Source organism: Hemitrygon akajei, chromosome 12 (genome assembly GCF_048418815.1).
Source record: "Hemitrygon akajei chromosome 12, sHemAka1.3, whole genome shotgun sequence".
NCBI classification, from domain to species: domain Eukaryota; kingdom Metazoa; phylum Chordata; class Chondrichthyes; order Myliobatiformes; family Dasyatidae; genus Hemitrygon; species Hemitrygon akajei.
In genome coordinates, this window is record NC_133135.1 from 111,909,453 (window position 1) to 111,928,571 (window position 19,119).

The window sequence follows — 19,119 nt, forward strand, 5'->3', positions numbered from 1 at the left end:
ACCATGATTGTTCTTGGAAAATTTTTCTACAGAAGTGGGTTGCCATTGCCTTCTTCTGGTGCAGTGACCCCTGCCATTATCAATACTTTCCAGAGACTGTCTGCCCGGGGGCAGTGATCACATAACCAGGATTGCGATCTACACGGGCTGTTCATACGACCATCCACCACCTGCTCCCGTGGCTTCACGTGACCCTGATCTGAGTGGGGGTGGGGGGTGGGCTGAGCAGGCACTACACCTTGCCCAAGGGTGACCTGCAGTCTAGCATTGAGAAGGAACACCTTATACCCCCTTTGATGGAGACGTATCTCCACCTGGCACCCAACTAGCACCAGTGTTATGAAGCTATAAAACCATTCTCTTGGACGAAACCTTGACAGGGCTGTGCAGAATGTTGCAAGTTTGCAATTCCGTCTCTCTAACCTCCTTCACCGAACCACCGACCAAGCAGCCCATTAACTTGTGTAAGTCTGGTTTCACCCAACCGGAGATGGTTCCTTATTTTTGATCAACACCTCCCCCTCTGCAGCTTAGTGCTAACTGCTCTGACGCTGACTCGACTAGAGAGGATGGCTTATGAGGAACAGCTGAGCGAACTAGGGCTGTTCTCTTTGGAGTGAAGGAGGAGGAGAGGTGACTTGAAAGAGGTGTAGAAGTTAACTCGAGGCATAGATCGACTGGATAGCCAAAGATGTTTATCCCGGGGCTGAAATGGCTAATACCTTAAAGAATCAATTGATTCTGTTGTGGTTCCGGAGGACTGAAAAGTTGTAAATGTCACTCCATTCATCAAGAAGGGAGAGAGGCAGAAGAAAGGAAACTATAGGCCAGTTGGTCTGACTTCAGTGACTGGGAAGATGTTGGACTTGATCGTTAAGGATGTGGTTTTGGAGGCACATGATAAAATAGGCTGTAGTCAGCATGGTTTCCTTACGGGAGAGTCTTGCCTGAATGAGATTTACCAGAAGATGACACTTCCAGTTTCACATTGCTGCGTGTTGCACCTCTAATGGTGCCCTTAGGTCAGCTACACAGCTCTCCGGGTCACTGAGGCATGTAAGCCTCCAAACCCATTGACAAGGTTGAGTAAAAAAACAGGAAATGCTGGCAGAACTCAGCAGGCCAGACAGCATCTATGGGAGGAGGTAGTGACCACGTTTCGGGCCGAAACCCTTCATCGGGAGTGAAGTAACATGGGATGGTCGAGGGGGGATAAGAAGTGGGGGGAGGGATGAAGTAGAGAGCTGGGAAGTGATAGGCTGGAGGGAAATGGGCTAGGGGGAAGGTGGAGAATTATGGGAAATAAAAGAGAAAGAAAGATAGGGCTGGGGGGAGAGATTATAGTGAGGGGGGAAAAGAGATTATAGGTTGAGGTCTTCTTGGAGGATGAATAGTGTTAGTTTAGACATTAATAATTCAAAGTCAACCACTTTGCCCTACTTTTGGCAAAATAACAAACTTGGGTATTTTCACTTCATTTGAGTTCATTGGAATTATTTTGAAACTATTTAGTTTTTTTTTGACAATATTTTACTACGTCACAACTAAGCCTTATTCATCCTCGAGTAAGTCACAGCCATCGCCTCCTTAGCCCTGGTACGTCTCCTGCTGGTGCAGCAGTGGTGGGGATGACTCCCTGCTGCCCACTGCAGCTTCCGATTGGGTCAGTTGGTCCTCCAAGTTCTGTCCTTCCTTCTCAGCCAAAGCCAAAGCTGCCCTTTTCTGCATCTGCAGCCAGCTCCCTGGTATCCATGCCATTCCAGGAAAGATGCCAGCCCGGGTGGGCAGGAGGCAGAGACTGGTCAAATACTACCAGGAGGTATCATTTTAAGGTGATTGGAGGGATGTACAGAGCAGGTGTCAGAGTCTGGTGAGTGCATGAAGACACTGGTGGTGGTAGAGGCCGATACATAAGGGGCATTGAAGACACTCTTAGACAGGCACATGAATGACAGAAAACTGGAGGGCTAAGCAGGAGCGAAGGGTAAGATTGATCTTGGAGTAGTTTAAAAGGTCAGCACAGCATTGTGGGCCAAAGGGCCGTACTGAGATGTCATGTTCTAAGTTCCAGTTCTGACGAAAGGCTTTTGACCTCTCTGCCTCTTGGTCATCAAGGCTGTGCCTGCATTTCTTGTTTTCATTTTAGATTTCCAGAACCTGCATTTTTTCTTGAATTTCAGTTACTGTCAGCAGGGTTCCAGTGTAAACCCACTAAAACATCAGTGAGGTGAAAATGACGCGAATAGAGACCCAGTAGGTTGGAACTTACTCAAGGATAAATAAGGCTTCGTTGTGACGTAGTAAAATATTGTCCAAAAAAACCTAAATAGTTTCAAAATAATTCCGATTAACTCAAATGAAGTAAAAATACCCAAATTTGTTATCTTGCCAAAAGTAGGGCAAAGTGGTTGACTTTGAATTATTAATGTCTAAACTAACACTATTCATCCTCCAACAAGACCTCAACCTTGCCGTTGGGTTTGGAGGCTTGCGTGCCTCAATGACCCGGAGAGCCGTGTTGGCTGGAGTCAGGGCTTTATGATTTGACTCTTGATAGGGTCACCCACGCCAAACAGGTCGAAGGGTAGAGGTCAGACTAAGAGTGGTCCACCGGTCCTCCAGATTTGGTGGGGGAGGGTTCATATCAGGGCTAACAACCCTGACTGGTAAAACAAAATTGTAACAGAAACAGCGACACTTTATAAAACTCTGGTTTGGCCACATCTGGAGCACTGCGTACAGTTCTGATTACCCCCACTATAGGAAGGATGTTGAGGTTTTGCAGAGGGCACAGAAGAGGTTTACCAGGATGCTGCCTGGTTTAGAGGGCGTGTGCTATCACGAGAGGCTAGACAAACTTGGGTTGTTTCCTCTGGGGTGGCAGAGCCTGAGGGGAGATCTGATGGAGATTTACAAGAGGCACAGATAGAGTGGACAGGGAGTATCTGTTTCCCAGGGTGAAATGTCTAACACCAGAGGGCATGCATTGAGGGTGAGAGGGGGTAGGTTCAAGGGGGATGTGAGGGGTAGGTTTTTACTCAGAGAGTGGTGGATGCCTGGAATGTGCTGCCTGGTATGGTGGTAGAGGCAAATACATTAGAGGCTTTTCAGAGATGTTGGATAGGCACATGGATGTGAGGAAGATGGAGGGATGTGGACATGGTGTAGGGAGGAGAGATTAGTGTTTGGGTGTTTGATTTGCTTTTTAACTGGTTCAGCACAACACTGTGGGCCGAATGGCCTGTTGCTGTGCTATACTGTTCTATGTTGCATTCATAGCTTAAAGACCATTTTGTCTCCAAAAAATATCCAATATTTCTCCTTTTGCAAAGACAAGATTCACTTTTAGTCTCCAGTTTCAAATTCAAGCCCAGTTCCTTTACACCTTGCTCCGTCAGCCAGTTAGAACACCCGAGCAGGCCTCCGGGGAAGCAATAATCCAGGTAGTAACCGGAACCGGAACCGGAACCGGAACCATCACACTTCTGCAACAGACTGTTTTGCACAGCATTACGTAACAGCAAGAAACATCATCATCATGTGCCGTGTCATACGACATCATCATTGTGCGCCATGTCGTAGGCCATCGTGTTCTTTCTGCAGATTTCTCGTGTTTATGACCACTTCAGAGACTGTCTGCCTGGCGTCAGTGGTCGCATAACCAGGACTTGTGATACGCACCGGCTGCTCATACGACCGTCCAAGGCTTCACATAACCTGATTGGGGTGGGGTGGGGGGGCTAAGCAGGAGCTACACCTTGCCCAAGGGTGACCTGCAGGCTAGCGGAGGGAAGGAGCACCCTACACCTCCTTTGGTAGAGACGTATCTCCACCCCGGCACTCAAAACGAGAAACATAAATGGGTTTATTATCACTGGCAGAGTGCAACAGGAGACCAAACGAAGTGAGGTAGTGTCTGTGGGTTCATTGTCCGCTCAGAAATCCAAAGTCAGAGGGGAAGGGGCTGTTCCTAGAACATTACGTGTGAATCATCAGGTTCCTGCATCTCCTCCCTGATGGAAGCAATGACTCAAGTCAAATCAAATTTACCGCCATTTAGCTCTATACATGTATCCCGCCAAACGAGACGACGTTTCTCCAGACCAGGTTGTGAAGCACAGTGTACACAGAACACACATACAACACACAATAACTTGGGAAAGTAAGAATTAGATCCATAGAACACCACTAGTCACCAGCAGCCAACTGGTAAAGGCTCCCTTCATTCCCACTCTATCCATCTTTCCTGTAATACGACAAGCTCTGACCTTGTTTCACAGCCTCATGTGGGGCACCTTGTCAAAGGGTTCTGAAAACCCGAGTCAATAATGTCCACTGACTCTCCTCTGTCTGCACTGCCCCATACTTCCTCAAAGAATTCCTACAGCAACAGTTCCCTCTGACTCCGCACTTTTCCTCCCTCTCCAGAGGTTGCCATCCAGAAGGCCTTGCAGAAGTGCGTGCTGAAACCATTGCGTGACAACATCTATGCCTGCCTGCTTGACTTCCACACCAAGGACGGCTCTCTGAAGAAGCTGACGACCAACCAGCTGATTCTGCAGAGTCAGAGCCCGGCGCAGCTGGGGGTGACGGCCAACGTTCCTGACGCTGTGGCCCTGGAAAAGATCCAGCAGAAGTTTGCTGCCATGCACCTGGCCTACTCGCCCTTCAAGAAAGTGGCACAGCTCCTGAAGGCCTGCAAGCTTATCTACGAGGCAATGTCTGGCTCATCAGGTAAGAGGCACCAGCAACATCAAATCTATGACTTTATTCCCACTGAAACAATAAGCAATAGACCATAAGACATAGGAGCAGAATTCGGCCATCTGGCCCATCGAGTCTGCTCCACCACTCAATCATGGCTGATCCTTTTTTTTATCTCCTCCTTAACCCCAGTTGCCGGCCTTCAATTAACCTTTGATGCCATGTCCAATCAACAACTTATCAATCTCTGCCTTAGCTACACCCAATGATCTGGCCTCCACAGCTGCATATGGCAACAAATTCCACAAATTCATCACCCTTTGGCTAAAGAAATTTCTCTGCCTCTCTGTTTTGAAAGAGCATCCCTCTATCCTGAGGCTGTGCCCTCTTGTCCTAGACTCCCCCACCATGGGAAACATCTTTTCCACATCTATTCTGTCTAAGCCTTTCAATATTTGAAAGGTTTGAATGAGATCCCCCCCCGCATCCTTCTGAATTCCAGCGAGTACAGACCCAGAGCCGTCAAAAGTTCCTTGTATGATAACCTTTCATTCCCAGAATCATCCTTGTAACTTCCTCTGGACCCTCTCCAATTACAGCACATCTTTTCTAAGATGAGGGGCCCAAAACTGTTCACAATACTCAAGGTGAGGCCTCACCAGTGCCTTATAAAGCCTCAGCATCACATCCCTGCTCTTGTATTCGAGACCTCTTGAAATGGATGCTAACATGGCATTTGCCTTCCTCACCACCGACTCAACCTGCAAGTTAACCTTCAGGGTGTTCTGCACAAGGACTGCCAAGTCCCTCTGCATCTCAGATTCCTGGATTTTCTCCACGTTTAGAAAATAGTCCACACATTTATTTCTACTGCCAATGTGTATGACCATACATTTTCCAACATTGTATTTCATTTGCCACTCTCTTGTCCATTTTCCTAATCTAAGTCCTTCTGCATCCTAACTGTTTCCTCAACACTACCTGCTCCTCCACCAATCTTCGTATCATCTGCAAACTTGGCAACAAAGCCATCTATTCCATCATCGAAATCATTGTTATGCATCATAAAAAGAAGTGGTCCCAACACCGACTCCTGTGGAACACCAATAGTCACTGGCAGCCAACCAGAAAAGGATCCTTTTATTCCCACTTGCTGCCTCCTACCAATCAGCCAATGCTCTAACCACATTAGTAACTTTCCTGTAATACCATGGGCTCTTAACTTGGTGAGCAGCCTCATGTGTGGCACCTTGTCAAAGGCCTTCCGAAAGTCCAAATATACAACATCGACTGCATCCCCTTTATCTATCCTACTTGTAATCTTCTCAAAGAATTACAACAGGTTCAACAGGCAGGATTTTCCCTGAAGGAAACCATGCTGACTGTGTCCTATCTTGTCCTGTGACACCAAGTACTCCATCAACTCATCCTTAACAATCGACTCCAACATCTTCCCAACCACTGAGATCAGGCTAACTGGTCTATAATTTCCTTTCTGCTGCCTTCCTCCTTTCTTAAAGAGTGGAGTGACATTTGCAATTTTCCAGTCCTCAGCCACCATGTCAGAGTCTAATGATTTTTAAAAGATCATTTCTAATGCCACCACAATCTCTAACACTACCTCTTTCAGAACCCTTGGGTGCAGTTCCTCTGGTCCAGGTGACTTATGAACCTTTAGGTCTTTCAGCTTTTTGGGCACCTTCTCTCTTGTAATAGTACTGCACCCACTTCCCTTCCTTCACACACTCCAACATCTGGCACACTGATAGTGTCTTCCACAGTGAAGACTGATGCAAAATACTCATTTAGTTCATCAGCCATCTCCTTGTCCCCCGTTATTATTTCTCCTGCCTCATTTTCTAACAGTCCTATATCCACTCTCATTTCTCTTTTATTTTTAACATACTTGAAAAAACTTCTACTATCCACTTTGATTTTAATGACTCGGCCTCCACAGCCGTCCGTGACAATGATTTCCACTGATTTCCCACCATCTGGCTAAAGAAATTCCTCTTCATCTCTGTTCCAAAGGGACATCATTTTATTCTGAGGCTATGTCCTCTGGTCCTAGACTCCCCCACTATAGGAAACATCCTCTCCACATCCACTCTATCTGTGTCCTCTGGTCCTAGACTCCCCCACTATAGGAAACATCCTCTCCACATCCACTCTGTCTGTGCCCTCTGGACCTAGACTCCCCCCACTATAGGAAACATCCTCTCCACATCCACTCTATCTGTGTCCTCTGGTCCTAGACTCCCCCACGATAGGAAACATCCTCTCCACATCCACTCTATCTGTGTCCTCTGGTCCTAGACTCCCCCACTACAGGAAACGTCCTCTCCACATCCATTCTATCTAGGCCTTTCAACATTCGATAGGTTTCAATGAGATGGTCCCCTCATTCTTCTAAACTCCAGACTGGAAAGGAAGAGGAATGAAGCCAGAATAGGGAGGTGAGGGATTGGGGTGGGGGGAAGCAGTACAAGGTGCCAGGTAATACGTGAGACCAGGTGAGGGGGGATGACGTAAGAAGCTGGAAGAGGTCAAGGACTGAAGGAGAAGGAATCTGATAGGAGAGGACAGTGGACCATGGGAGACGGCAACCAGAGGACAGTGGCGGGCAGATGAGAAGAGGAGGAATGAGAAGGTAACCAGGAGGGAAATTAATGAATTAGTCCTGAGATGCTGCCTGACCTGCTGAGTTCCTCCAGCATTTTGTGTGTGTTGCTCTGGATTTCCGGCATGTGCAGAATCTCTTGCAATGAATAGCGGAAAAAATAGTGTCTGACCTCTGGATTCTGCCTCTGAGAGTGGTCATTAGGGTGGGTGACTTACAAGAATGATTCCAGGAATGAAAGAGTTAATGTACAAGGAGTATTCAATGGCTCTGGGCCTGTATTCACTGGAGTTTTAAAGAACAAGGGTGGAATCTGATTGCAACCGATCGAGTTTGGAGTGGCCTAGACTGAGTGCCCAGAAGAAAAGTGCCCAAAGTGCCGAGAACAATCATGGTCATGGACAGACCAAGATCAGCTGTGTGATACCACACAGCACGTAATGGTAAAGCTGGTGAGTTAGAGTAGATGTGCAGAGGATTTTGCCATTAGTACACTAGTCTAGGACCTGAGGGCCTTGCCTCAGAAGGAGGCATATTTAGAACAGAGTTGAGCAGGAATTGTTCATCAGTCACTGAAGGTGAATGAGCAAGTGCAGCAGGCAGTGAAGAAGGTTAAAGGAATGTTGGCCTTTATTACAAAGGGAATTGAGTACAAGAGCAAGGAAATCCTCTTGCATTTGTACAGAGCCCTGGTGAGACCACACCTGGAGTATTGTGTACAGTTTTGGTCTCCAGGGTTAAGGAAGGACATCCTGGCTGTAGAGGAAGTGCAGCGTAGATTCACGAGGTTAATTCCTGGGATGTCTGGACTGTCTTACGCAGAGAGGTTAGAGAGACTGGGCTTGTACGCGCTGGAGTTAAGGAGATTGAGAGGGGATCTGATTGAAACATATAAGATTATTAAGGGATTGGACAAGATAGAGGCAGGAAATATGTTTCAGATGCTGGGAGAGTCCAGTACCAGAGGGCACGGTTTGAGAATAAGGGGTAGGTCATTTAGGACAGAGTTAAGGAAAAACTTCTTCTCCCAGAGAGTTGTGGGGGTCTGGAATGCACTGCCTCGGAAGATAGTGGAGGCCAATTCTCTGGATGCTTTCAAGAAGGAGCTAGATAGGTATCTTATGGATAGGGGAATCAAGGGATATGGGGACAAGGCAGGAACCGGGTATTGATAGTAGATGATCAGCCATGATCTCAAAATGGCGGTGCAGGCTCGAAGGGTTGAATGGTCTACTCCTGCACCTATTGTCTATTGTTTATTGAACTTCTTTAGTCAGAGGCTGGTGAATCTGTGGAACTCTTTGCCATGGATAGCTGTGGAGGCCGAGTTGTTGGGTGTATTTAAAGCAGAGGTGGATAGTAAAGTTTACAGGGAGAAGACAGGAGAATGGAGTGAGAGGGATAATAAATCTGCCATGATTGAATGGCGGAGCAGACTCGACGGGCCGCCTCGCTCTGCTCCCATGTCTTGTGGAAGGAAAACCCGAGTTACAGAGCACACAGCACAGAAACAGGCCTTTCAGCCCGACTTCCCCATGCTGAGCAAGATGTCTATTCAAGTCGTCCCATTTGCTTGCGTTTGGGCATCTCTCTCTAAACCTCTCTTACCTACATACCTATGACAATATCTGGAGTCATAGTCTTAGAAAAGTACAGCGCAGAAACAGGCCCCTAGACCGTGACAAACCATTTAAACCGCCTACTCCCATCGACTGCACTGGGACCACCCACGTACCTATCAAACCTTCTCTTTAATGTTGAAATTTGAGCTCGCATGCACCACTTGTGCTGGCAGCTCATTCCACACTCTCACCACCCTCTGAGTGAGGAAGTTTCCCCTCATGTTCCCCTTAAACTTCTCACCTTTCACCCTTAACCCACGACCTCTGGTTGTAGTCCCACTCAACCTCAGTTGGAAAAGTCTGCTTGCATTTACCCTATCTATACCCCTCATAATTTTGTATATTTATATCAAATATCCCCTCAATCTTCAGTGTTGCGAGGAATAAAGTCCTAACCTATTCAATCTTTCCTTATAACTCAGGCCCTCCAGACCCGGCAACATCATCGTAAATTGTCTCTGTTCTCTGTCAACCTTGTTTACAGTGCTCCTGTATGAAGGTGACCAAACCTGCACACAATTCACCAACGTCTTGTACAACTTCAACGTGACATCCCAACCTTTGCACAATACTTTGATCTATGAAGGCCAATATATCTGCCTCTACCACTTCTCATTCCACAAACCCACCGCCCACTTTGTGGAAAAAGTTGTCCCTCAGGGCCCCTAGAAATCTTTCCCCACTCACCTCTAGCTTTACCCTCTGCCCTCTAATTTTTGATTGGCCTACCCTGGGAAGCAGAGAGTGGGCGTCCAGTCCCTGTATCCCTTCTGGATTTTATAAACCTATCCAACCTCACCTTTATAACTCGGATCCCTGTGAACTGCTTAACATCCTCCTAAACCTCCGTCCGCCTGAAAAAGCCGGATCTCCTGGCAGCCATCCATTTCAATTCCTCTTCCCATTCCCATTCCGACAAGTCAGTCCGTGGCCTCCTCTACTACCGTGATGAGGCCACACTCAGGTTGGAGGAACAACACCTGGTATTCCATCCGGGTAGCTTCCAACCTGATGGCATGAACATCGATTTCTCAAACTTCCGGGAATTGTCCCCTTCTCTCCTTCACCATTCCCCATTTCTGTCTCCCTCTCTCACCTTATCTCCGGGGATGGTGGTGGAGGTGGATACGATAGGGTCTTTTAAGAGACTATTATATAGGTACATGGAACTTAAAAAAATAGAGAGCTATGTGCTAGATAAAATCTAGGCAGTTTCTAGAGTAGGTTACATGGTCAGCACAACATTGCGGGCCGAAGGGTCTGTAATGTGCTGTAGATGTCGATGTTCAGAATCAGAATCAGGTTTATTTTCATCGGCTTTCGTCGTGAACTTAGTTAACTTAGCAGCAGCAGTTCAATGGCATACATAATCTAGAAGAAAAAAATAAAATGATCATAATAATAAATAAGTAAGAAACTGTTCTATCACCTTCTTCTGGTGCTCCTTGCCCTTCCCTTTCTCCCATGGTCTTCTACCCTCTCCTATCAGATTCCCCCTTCTCCAGCCCTGTATCTCTTTCACCAATCAACTTCCCAGCTCTTTACCTCATCCCTCTCCCTCTCCCGGTTTCACCTCTCAGCTGTCACCTCATAATTATTCCTCCCCTCCCCACACTTCCTTACTCTGATTTCTCATCTTTCTTTCCAGTCCTGATGAAGCATTGACTGTTTCTCTTTTCCATAGACACTGTCTGACCTGCTGAGTTCCTCCAGCATTTTGTGTGTGTTACTCTGTCCATAGACACTGTCTGACCTGCTGAGTTCCTCCAGCATTTTGTGTGTGTTACTCTGTCCATAGACACTGTCTGACCTGCTGAGTTCCTCCAGCATTTTGTGTGTGTTACTCTGACCATAGACACTGTCTGACCTTCTGAGTTCTTCCAGCATTTTGTGTGTGTTACTCTGTCCATAGACACTGTCTGACCTGCTGAGTTCCTCCAGCATTTTGTGTGTGTTACTCTGTCCATAGACACTGTCTGACCTGCTGAGTTCCTCCAGCATTTTGTGTGTTACTCTGTCCATAGACACTGTCTGACCTGTTGAGTTCCTCCAGCATTTTGTGTGTTACTCTGTCCATAGACACTGTCTGACCTGCTGAGTTCCTCCAGCATTTTGTGTGTGTTACTCTGTCCATAGACACTGTCTGACCTGCTGAGTTCCTCCAGTATTTTGTGTGTGTTACTCTGTCCATAGACACTGTCTGACCTGCTGAGTTCCTCCAGCATTTTGTGTGTGTTACTCTGTCCATAGACACTGTCTGACCTGCTGAGATCCTCCAGCATTTTGTGTATGTTACTCTGTCTATAGACACTGTCTGACCTGCTGAGTTCCTCCAGCAGTTTGTGTGTGTTACTCTGTCCATAGACACTGTCTGACCTGCTGAGTTCCTCCAGCATTTTGTGTGTTACTCTGTCCATAGACACTGTCTGACCTGCTGAGTTCCTCCAGCATTTTGTGTGTGTTACTCTGTCCATAGACACTGTCTGACCTGCTGAGTACCTCCAGCAATTTGTGTGTGTTACTCTGTCCATAGACACTGTCTGACCTGCTGAGTTCCTCCAGCATTTTGTGTGTTACTCTGTCCATAGACACTGTCTGACCTGCTGAGTTCCTCCAGCATTTTGTGTGTGTTACTCTGTCCATAGACACTGTCTGACCTGCTGAGTACCTCCAGCAATTTGTGTGTGTTACTCTGTCCATAGACACTGTCTGACCTGCTGAGTTCCTCCAGCATTTTGTGTGTTACTCTGTCCATAGACACTGTCTGACCTGCTGAGTTCCTCCAGCATTTTGTGTGTGTTACTGTGTCCATAGGCACTGTCTGACCTGCTGAGTTCCTCCAGCATTTTGTGTGTGTTACTCTGGATTTGCAGTTCTCGTAGTTTCACCATTTACAGTTTAATTGCCATACTTTCTGTAGCTTGGTGACCAGAACTCCAAGTGTGGTCTTGCCAACATTGTATCATACTTAAACCTCACTGGCTTTGCAATTAAATTTGTTTAGCAGTTGAAACCAGAACATGATAACAGTAGTGACATGAGCTGCCGATGGCAGCTAATCTGCATCCAATGATGAAATGCAAAAATAACTGCAGATATTGGAAATCTAAAATTTATTTTTTTACTGAATGATTGATTGCGATTCAACACAGAATAGGCCTTTCCAGGCCTACAAGCCTCACCACCCAGCCACTGATTAACCCTAGCCTAACCATGGGACCATTTCCGATGATAAATTAACCTACCAACCGGTATGTCTTTGGACTGTTGGAAGGAACCAGAGCACTGGGGAGAAAGAAAGGGGGAGGGGGGAGCACCAGAGTGAGATGGAGAACAGGCAGAGTGATGGGCAGAGAGAGAGGAAAAAGGGGAGGGGAGAAATAAATAAATCAGGGATGGGGTAAGAAGGGGAGGAGGACATGGATTGCGTACCGTTCCCATTCTGATATGTCTATCCATGGCCTCCTCTACTGTCAAGATGAAGCCACACTCAGGTTGGAGGAACAACACCTTATATACCGGCTGGGTAGCCTCCAACCTGATGGCATGAACATTGACTTCTCTAACTTCCATTAATGCCCCTTCTCCCCTTCTTACCCTATCCCTGATTTATTTATTTTTCCCCCTCCCCTTTTTTTTCTCTCTCTGCCCATCACTCTGCCTGTTCTCCATCTCCCTCTGGTGCTCCCCTCCCCCTTTCTTACTCCCGAGGCCTCCCGTCCCATGATCCTTTCCCTTCTCCAGCTCTGGATCACTTTTGCCAATCAGCTTTCCGGCTCTCAGCTTCAGCCCACCTCCTCCGGTCTTCTCCTATCATTTTGCATTTTCCCCTCCCCCTCCTACTTTCAAAACTCTTACTATCTCTTCTTTCAGTTAGTCCTGACAAAGGGTCTCAGCCCGAAACGTCGACAGCGCTTCTCCCTATAGATGCTGCCTGGCCTGCTGCGTTCCACCAGCATCTTGTGTGAGTTCCAAGAGGAAGAAGTTGGGGTTAGATGGAGATGAGGAGGAAGCTCCCCTCTCAGAGAGCAGGGAATGTTTAGAATTCTTTGCCGCCGTGAAGACTGAGCTTTGCGTCAGCATGGCAAGGGCGAGCTAGTTTGGGGAGCACTGAGGAATGAGGGCTACAGTGAATGGGGAAGGGGGAAATGGTCACTGATGGGCGTAGCGTTCTCGACGGGCTGAGTCCTTCCTGACAGTTAATCCCGCCATTGCAGGGAAGCCCTACGGTGCCGACGACTTCCTTCCCGTGCTGACATATGTCCTGGCCACCAGCAATCTGACCAACCTCTGGCTGGACGTGGAGTACATGATGGAGCTGCTGGATCAAAACCAACTTCAGGGTGAAGGTAAGGGCAGGGTGGGGTCTGGCTCATCAGCCAACCGGCCACGACCGCAGTGTGGATTAGGAGGCTGGCCCGTGCCTTTGTGCAGCGTGGTAGAACGTTTCTGTTTTGGTTGAAGGTTGCAGTTGGACTGGAGTTGCACATGGAATTGGAGATGACTTCAGTGAGGTTGTTGGCCTGGACTAAACATTAGGCTTGGATCTGGTACTGGAAGTGGTTTAGGATCTGGTTTGTGTGCAGGATAAATGTTCTCATGGACCAGTTGGGACCAAAAGGCCTTTAAACTCTGTTGATACTGACGACTCAGTCTAAACCTAAAAGCGGGTAAAGTTTCTGATTGCGTCAGGCCTCAGTGGTATTCTCCTAGGAACTCTGCGGCTTTGACTAGGAGTCTCACAAATTCCCAGGGCTCTGGGGACTGGGAAGAATTTCCAAGTCACAGGCAGTAGTCCCTCTTTGACTACCACCCTCGGAGTCATAGTTGCCACTCAACGTTCCTGCTTCACTGGAGCTCAACTGGAGCCTGGGGCAGGCACTGTCTCAGTCTGAAAGATCCCAGCTTCTTTACTGCCATTACACCTGGTGGTGTTGAGAACAGCAATGAAGGTCACACACAGCACGTACCGTAACAATAGTACATACAGTCACATACAACACGTTCCGTAACGATTGTACATACAGTCACACACAGCACGGACTGTAACAATTGTACATACAGTCACACACAGCACGGACCATAATGATAACACATACAGTCACACACAGCACAGACTGTAACGATTGTACATACAGTCACTCACAGCACATACCGTAACGATTGTACATACAGTCACACACAGCATGGACCATAATGATAACACATACAGTCACTCACAGCACATACCGTAACGATTGTACATACAGTCACACACAGCACGGACTATAATGATAACACATACAGTCACACACAGCACGGACTGTAACGATTGTACATACAGTCACTCACAGCACGGACCGTAACAATTGTACATACAGTCACACACAGCACGGACTGTAACGATTGTACATACAGTCACTCACAGCACGGACTGTAACGATTGTACATACAGTCACACACAGCATGTACCATAACAATAGTACATACAGTCACACATAGCACGGACCATAATGATAACACATACAGTCACACACAGCACGGACCGTAACAATTGTACATACAGTCACACACAGCACGGACCGTAACGATTGTACAGTCACACCCAGCATGGACCGTAACGATTGTACATACAGTCACACCCAGCACGGACCGCAACGATTGTACATACAGTCACACCCAGCACGGACCGTAACAATTGTACATACAGTCACACCCAGCACGGACCGTAACGATTGTACATACAGTCACACCCAGCACGGACCGTAACGATTGTACATACAGTCACACACAGCACGGACCGTAACAATTGTACATATGGTCACACACAGCACGGACCATAACGATTGTACATACAGTCACACCCCGCACGGACCATAACGATTGTACATACAGTCACACACAGCACGTACCATAACAATAGTACATACAGTCACACCCAGCACGGACCATAATGATAACACATACAGTCACACACAGCACGGACCATAAGGATAACACATACAGTCACACACAGCACGGACTGTAACGATTGTACATACAGTCACTCACAGCACTTACTGTAACAATAGTACATACAGTCACACACAGCACGGACCATAATGATAACACATACAGTCACACCCAGCACGGACCGTAACGATTGTACATACAGTCACACACAGCACGGACCGTAACAATTGTACATACAGTCACACACAGCACGGACTGTAACGATTGTACATACAGTCACTCACAGCACGGACTGTAACGATTGTACATACAGTCACACACAGCATGTACCATAACAATAGTACATACAGTCACACCCAGCACGGACCATAATGATAACACATACAGTCACACACAGCACGGACCATAATGATAACACATACAGTCACACACAGCACGGACTGTAACGATTGTACATACAGTCACTCACAGCACTTACTGTAACAATAGTACATACAGTCACACACAGCACGGACCATAATGATAACACATACAGTCACACACAGCACTGACCGTAACAATTGTACATACAGTCACTCACAGCACGGACTGTAACGATTGTACATACAGTCACACACAGCACGGACCATAATGATAACACATACAGTCACACACAGCACGGACTGTAACGATTGTACATACAGTCACACACAGCACGGACCGTAACTATTGTACATACAGTCACACACAGCACGGACTGTAACGATTGTACATACAGTCACTCACAGCACGGACTGTAACGATTGTACAGTCACACCCAGCACGGACCGTAACGATTGTACATACAGTCACACCCAGCACGGACCGTAACGATTGTACATACAGTCACTCACAGCACTTACTGTAACAATAGTACATACAGTCACACACAGCACGGACCATAATGATAACACATACAGTCACACACAGCACGGACTGTAACGATTGTACATACAGTCACACACAGCACGGACCGTAACTATTGTACATACAGTCACACACAGCACGGACTGTAACGATTGTACATACAGTCACACCCAGCACGGACCGTAACGATTGTACATACAGTCACACACAGCACGGACCGTAACAATTGTACATACAGTCACACACAGCACGGACCGTAACGATTGTACATACAGTCACACCCAGCACGGACCGTAACAATTGTACATACAGTCACACCCAGCACGGACCGTAACGATTGTACATACAGTCACACCCAGCACGGACCATAACGATTGTACATACAGTCACACCCAGCATGGACCGTAACGATTGTACATACAGTCACACACAGCACGTACCGTAACAATAGTACATACAGTCACACCCAGCACGGACCATAATGATAACACATACAGTCACACACAGCACGGACCATAATGATAACACATACAGTCACACACAGCATGGACCGTAACGATTGTACATAGTTACACACAGCACGTTCCGTAACGATTGTACATACAGTCACACACAGCACGGACCGTAATGATTGTACATACAGTCCCACACAGCACGGACCGTAATGATTGTACATACAGTCCCACACAGCACAGACCATAACGATAACACATACAGTCACACACAGCACGGACCGTAACAATTGTACATACAGTCACACACAGCACGGACCGTAACGATTGTACATACAGTCACACCCAGCACGGACCATAATGATTGTACATACAGTCACACACAGCACAGACTGTAACGATTGTACATACAGTCCCACACAGCACGTTCCGTAACGATTGTACATACAGTCACACCCAGCACGCACCATAATGATTGTACATACAGTCACACACAGCAGGTACCGTAATGATTGTACATACAATCACTCACAGCACGTACCGTAATGATTGTACATACAATCACTCACAGCACGTACCGTAATGATTGTACATACAATCACTCACAGCACGTACCGTAATGATAGTACATACAGTCACACACAGCACGGACCGTAACGATTGTACATACAGTCACACCCAGCACAGACCATAATGATAACACATACAGTCACACACAGCACGGACTGTAACGATTGTACATAGTCACACACAGCAGGTACCGTAACAATTGTACATATAGCCACTCACAGCACGTACCATAACAATAGTACATACAGTCACACACAGCAAGTACCGTAACGATTGTACATACAGTCACACACAGCATGTACCGTAACAATTGTACACACAGTCACAGAATAATATTAGCATAGGTCCCTGAGTGGTGTAGCCTGGAGTTTGATGGTGTATGGGATAATGTCCTGGAGCCATGTTTCCGCAAGAACGAACACACAGCAGTTCCTCATCTCGCGATGAGTCAGTCACAGGCAGCTTTTCTTCTAGTGAGCGAACTCTGGAGAGAACCAGATATAGATCCGTGAGCCAGGTTTAAATGTTGTGGCTGGCTGGCCAGGTAAAGTGCCTCCTGTCCTCACAATCTCACTGTTTCTCCTTGCACAGGGGGATATTATTTAACAACCATGTTCGGCGCTCTGTTCCACATCAGCAACTTTCAGACCCGGTCGCTGACCCGTCAGATGAGCGATGAGGCCAAGTCGTCTCTCTACCAGTGGCAGAGACGGAGGACGTTGCATCACAACCAGTCCAAACGGCGCTCGGCACAGGTTTGTCTTGGATAAGAGAGCTGCCATCAATAGCTCCATGCAGAACTCAATTCATAAGACATAGGAGCAGAATTAGGCCATTCAGCCCATCAGGTCTGCTCGCCATTCCATCATGGCTGATTTATTATCCCTCTCAACTCCATCCTGCCTTCTCCCCATAACCTTTGGCACCCTTGCTAATCAAGAACCTATCAACATCTGCTTTAAATATTCCCAGTGAGTTGGCCTTTACAGCCATCTGTGGTGACAGTTCCACAGATTCACCAGAATCAGAATCAGGTTAAATATCACCGGCATAAGTCGTGAAATTTGTTCACTTTGTGGCAGCAGTACATGATAAATGAACAGAGAGAGAAAAGCAAAATTACAGTAATATGTATGTACATGCCTATTAAATACTTAAAATAAGCAGTGCAAGAAAAAACCATGGCAATAAAAAATAGTGAGGTAGAATTAGCGGGTTCCAATGTCTGTTCAGAAATCGGATGGCAGAGGGGCAGAAGCTGTCCCTGAATCGTTGAGGTAGGACAAGATTAAACAATATTACGAGATTTTAATTTCCCAAATATTGATTAGCATCTCCCTAGAGCGAGGGGTTTAGATGGGGTGGAGTTTGTTAGGTGTGTTCAGGAAGGTTTCTTGACACAATATGTAGATAAGCCTACAGGAGGAGAGGCTGTACTTGATTTGGTATTGGGAAATGAACCTGGTCAGGTCTCTCAGTGGGAGAGCGTTTTGGAGATAGTGATCACAATTCTATCTCCTTTACCATAGAACTGGAGAGAGCTAGGAACAGACAAGTTAGGAAAATGTTTAATTGGAGTAAGGGGAAATATGAAGCTATCAGGCAGGAACTTGGAAGCATAAATTGGGAACAGATGTTCTCAGGGAAATGTACGGTAGAAATGTGGCAAATGTTCAGGGGATATTTGCGTAATGTTCTGCATAGGTACATTTCAATGAGAAAAGGAAAGGATGGTAGGGTATAGGAACCGTGGTGTACAAAGGCTGTTGAAAATCTAGTCAAGAATAAAAGAAGAGCTTACCAAAGGTTTAAAAAACTAGGTAATGATAAGAGATCTAGCAAATTATAAGGCTAGCAGGAAGGGGCTTAAGAATGAAATTAGGAGAGCCAGGAGGGACCATGAGAAGGCCTTGGCAAGCAGGATTAAGGAAACCCCCAAAGCATTCTACAAGTACGTGAAGAGCAAGAGGATAAGATGTGAGAGAATAGGACCAATCAAGTGTGACAGTGGAAAAGTGTGTATGGAACCGGAGGAGATAGCAGAGGTACTTAATGAATACTTTGCTTCAGTATTCACTCCGGAAAAGGACTTTGGTGATTGTAGGCACGACTTACAGCAGATGAAAAGCTTGAGCATATAGACATTAAGAGGATGTGCTGGAGATTTTGGAAAGCATCAAGTTGGACAAGCTACCTGGTCCAGATGAGATGTACCCCAGGCTACTGTGGGAAGCGAGGGAGGAGATTGCTGAGCCTCTGGCGATGATCTTTACATCATCAATGAGGACAGGAAAGGTTCCGGAGGATTGGAGGGTTGCAGATGTTGTTCCGTATT

At 46.7% G+C, this 19,119-nt stretch overlaps 2 protein-coding genes across 4 annotated transcripts in view; one reads left to right on the forward strand and one right to left on the reverse strand.

Annotated features, from left to right (window-relative positions):
* The window catches only part of LOC140737383 (ras and Rab interactor 3-like), a 112,139-nt gene that overhangs the window by 78,429 nt on the left and 14,591 nt on the right, over window positions 1–19,119 (forward strand). For both annotated transcript variants that reach the window (XM_073063856.1, XM_073063857.1), the window contains 3 exons: window positions 4,429–4,734; window positions 13,164–13,295; window positions 17,376–17,539. In XM_073063856.1, coding sequence (XP_072919957.1) covers window positions 4,429–4,734; window positions 13,164–13,295; window positions 17,376–17,539 — 602 coding nt within the window. The remainder of the gene's footprint in view (window positions 1–4,428; window positions 4,735–13,163; window positions 13,296–17,375; window positions 17,540–19,119) is intronic.
* The window catches only part of kptn (kaptin (actin binding protein)), a 75,352-nt gene continuing 66,244 nt past the window's right edge, over window positions 10,012–19,119 (reverse strand). Inside the window, exon 13 of one of the 2 annotated variants that reach the window (XR_012101128.1) lies at window positions 10,012–10,317. The gene's annotated coding sequence lies outside the window, so the exon portion shown is untranslated. The remainder of the gene's footprint in view (window positions 10,318–19,119) is intronic. The other variant, XM_073063860.1, reaches the window with a different exon arrangement.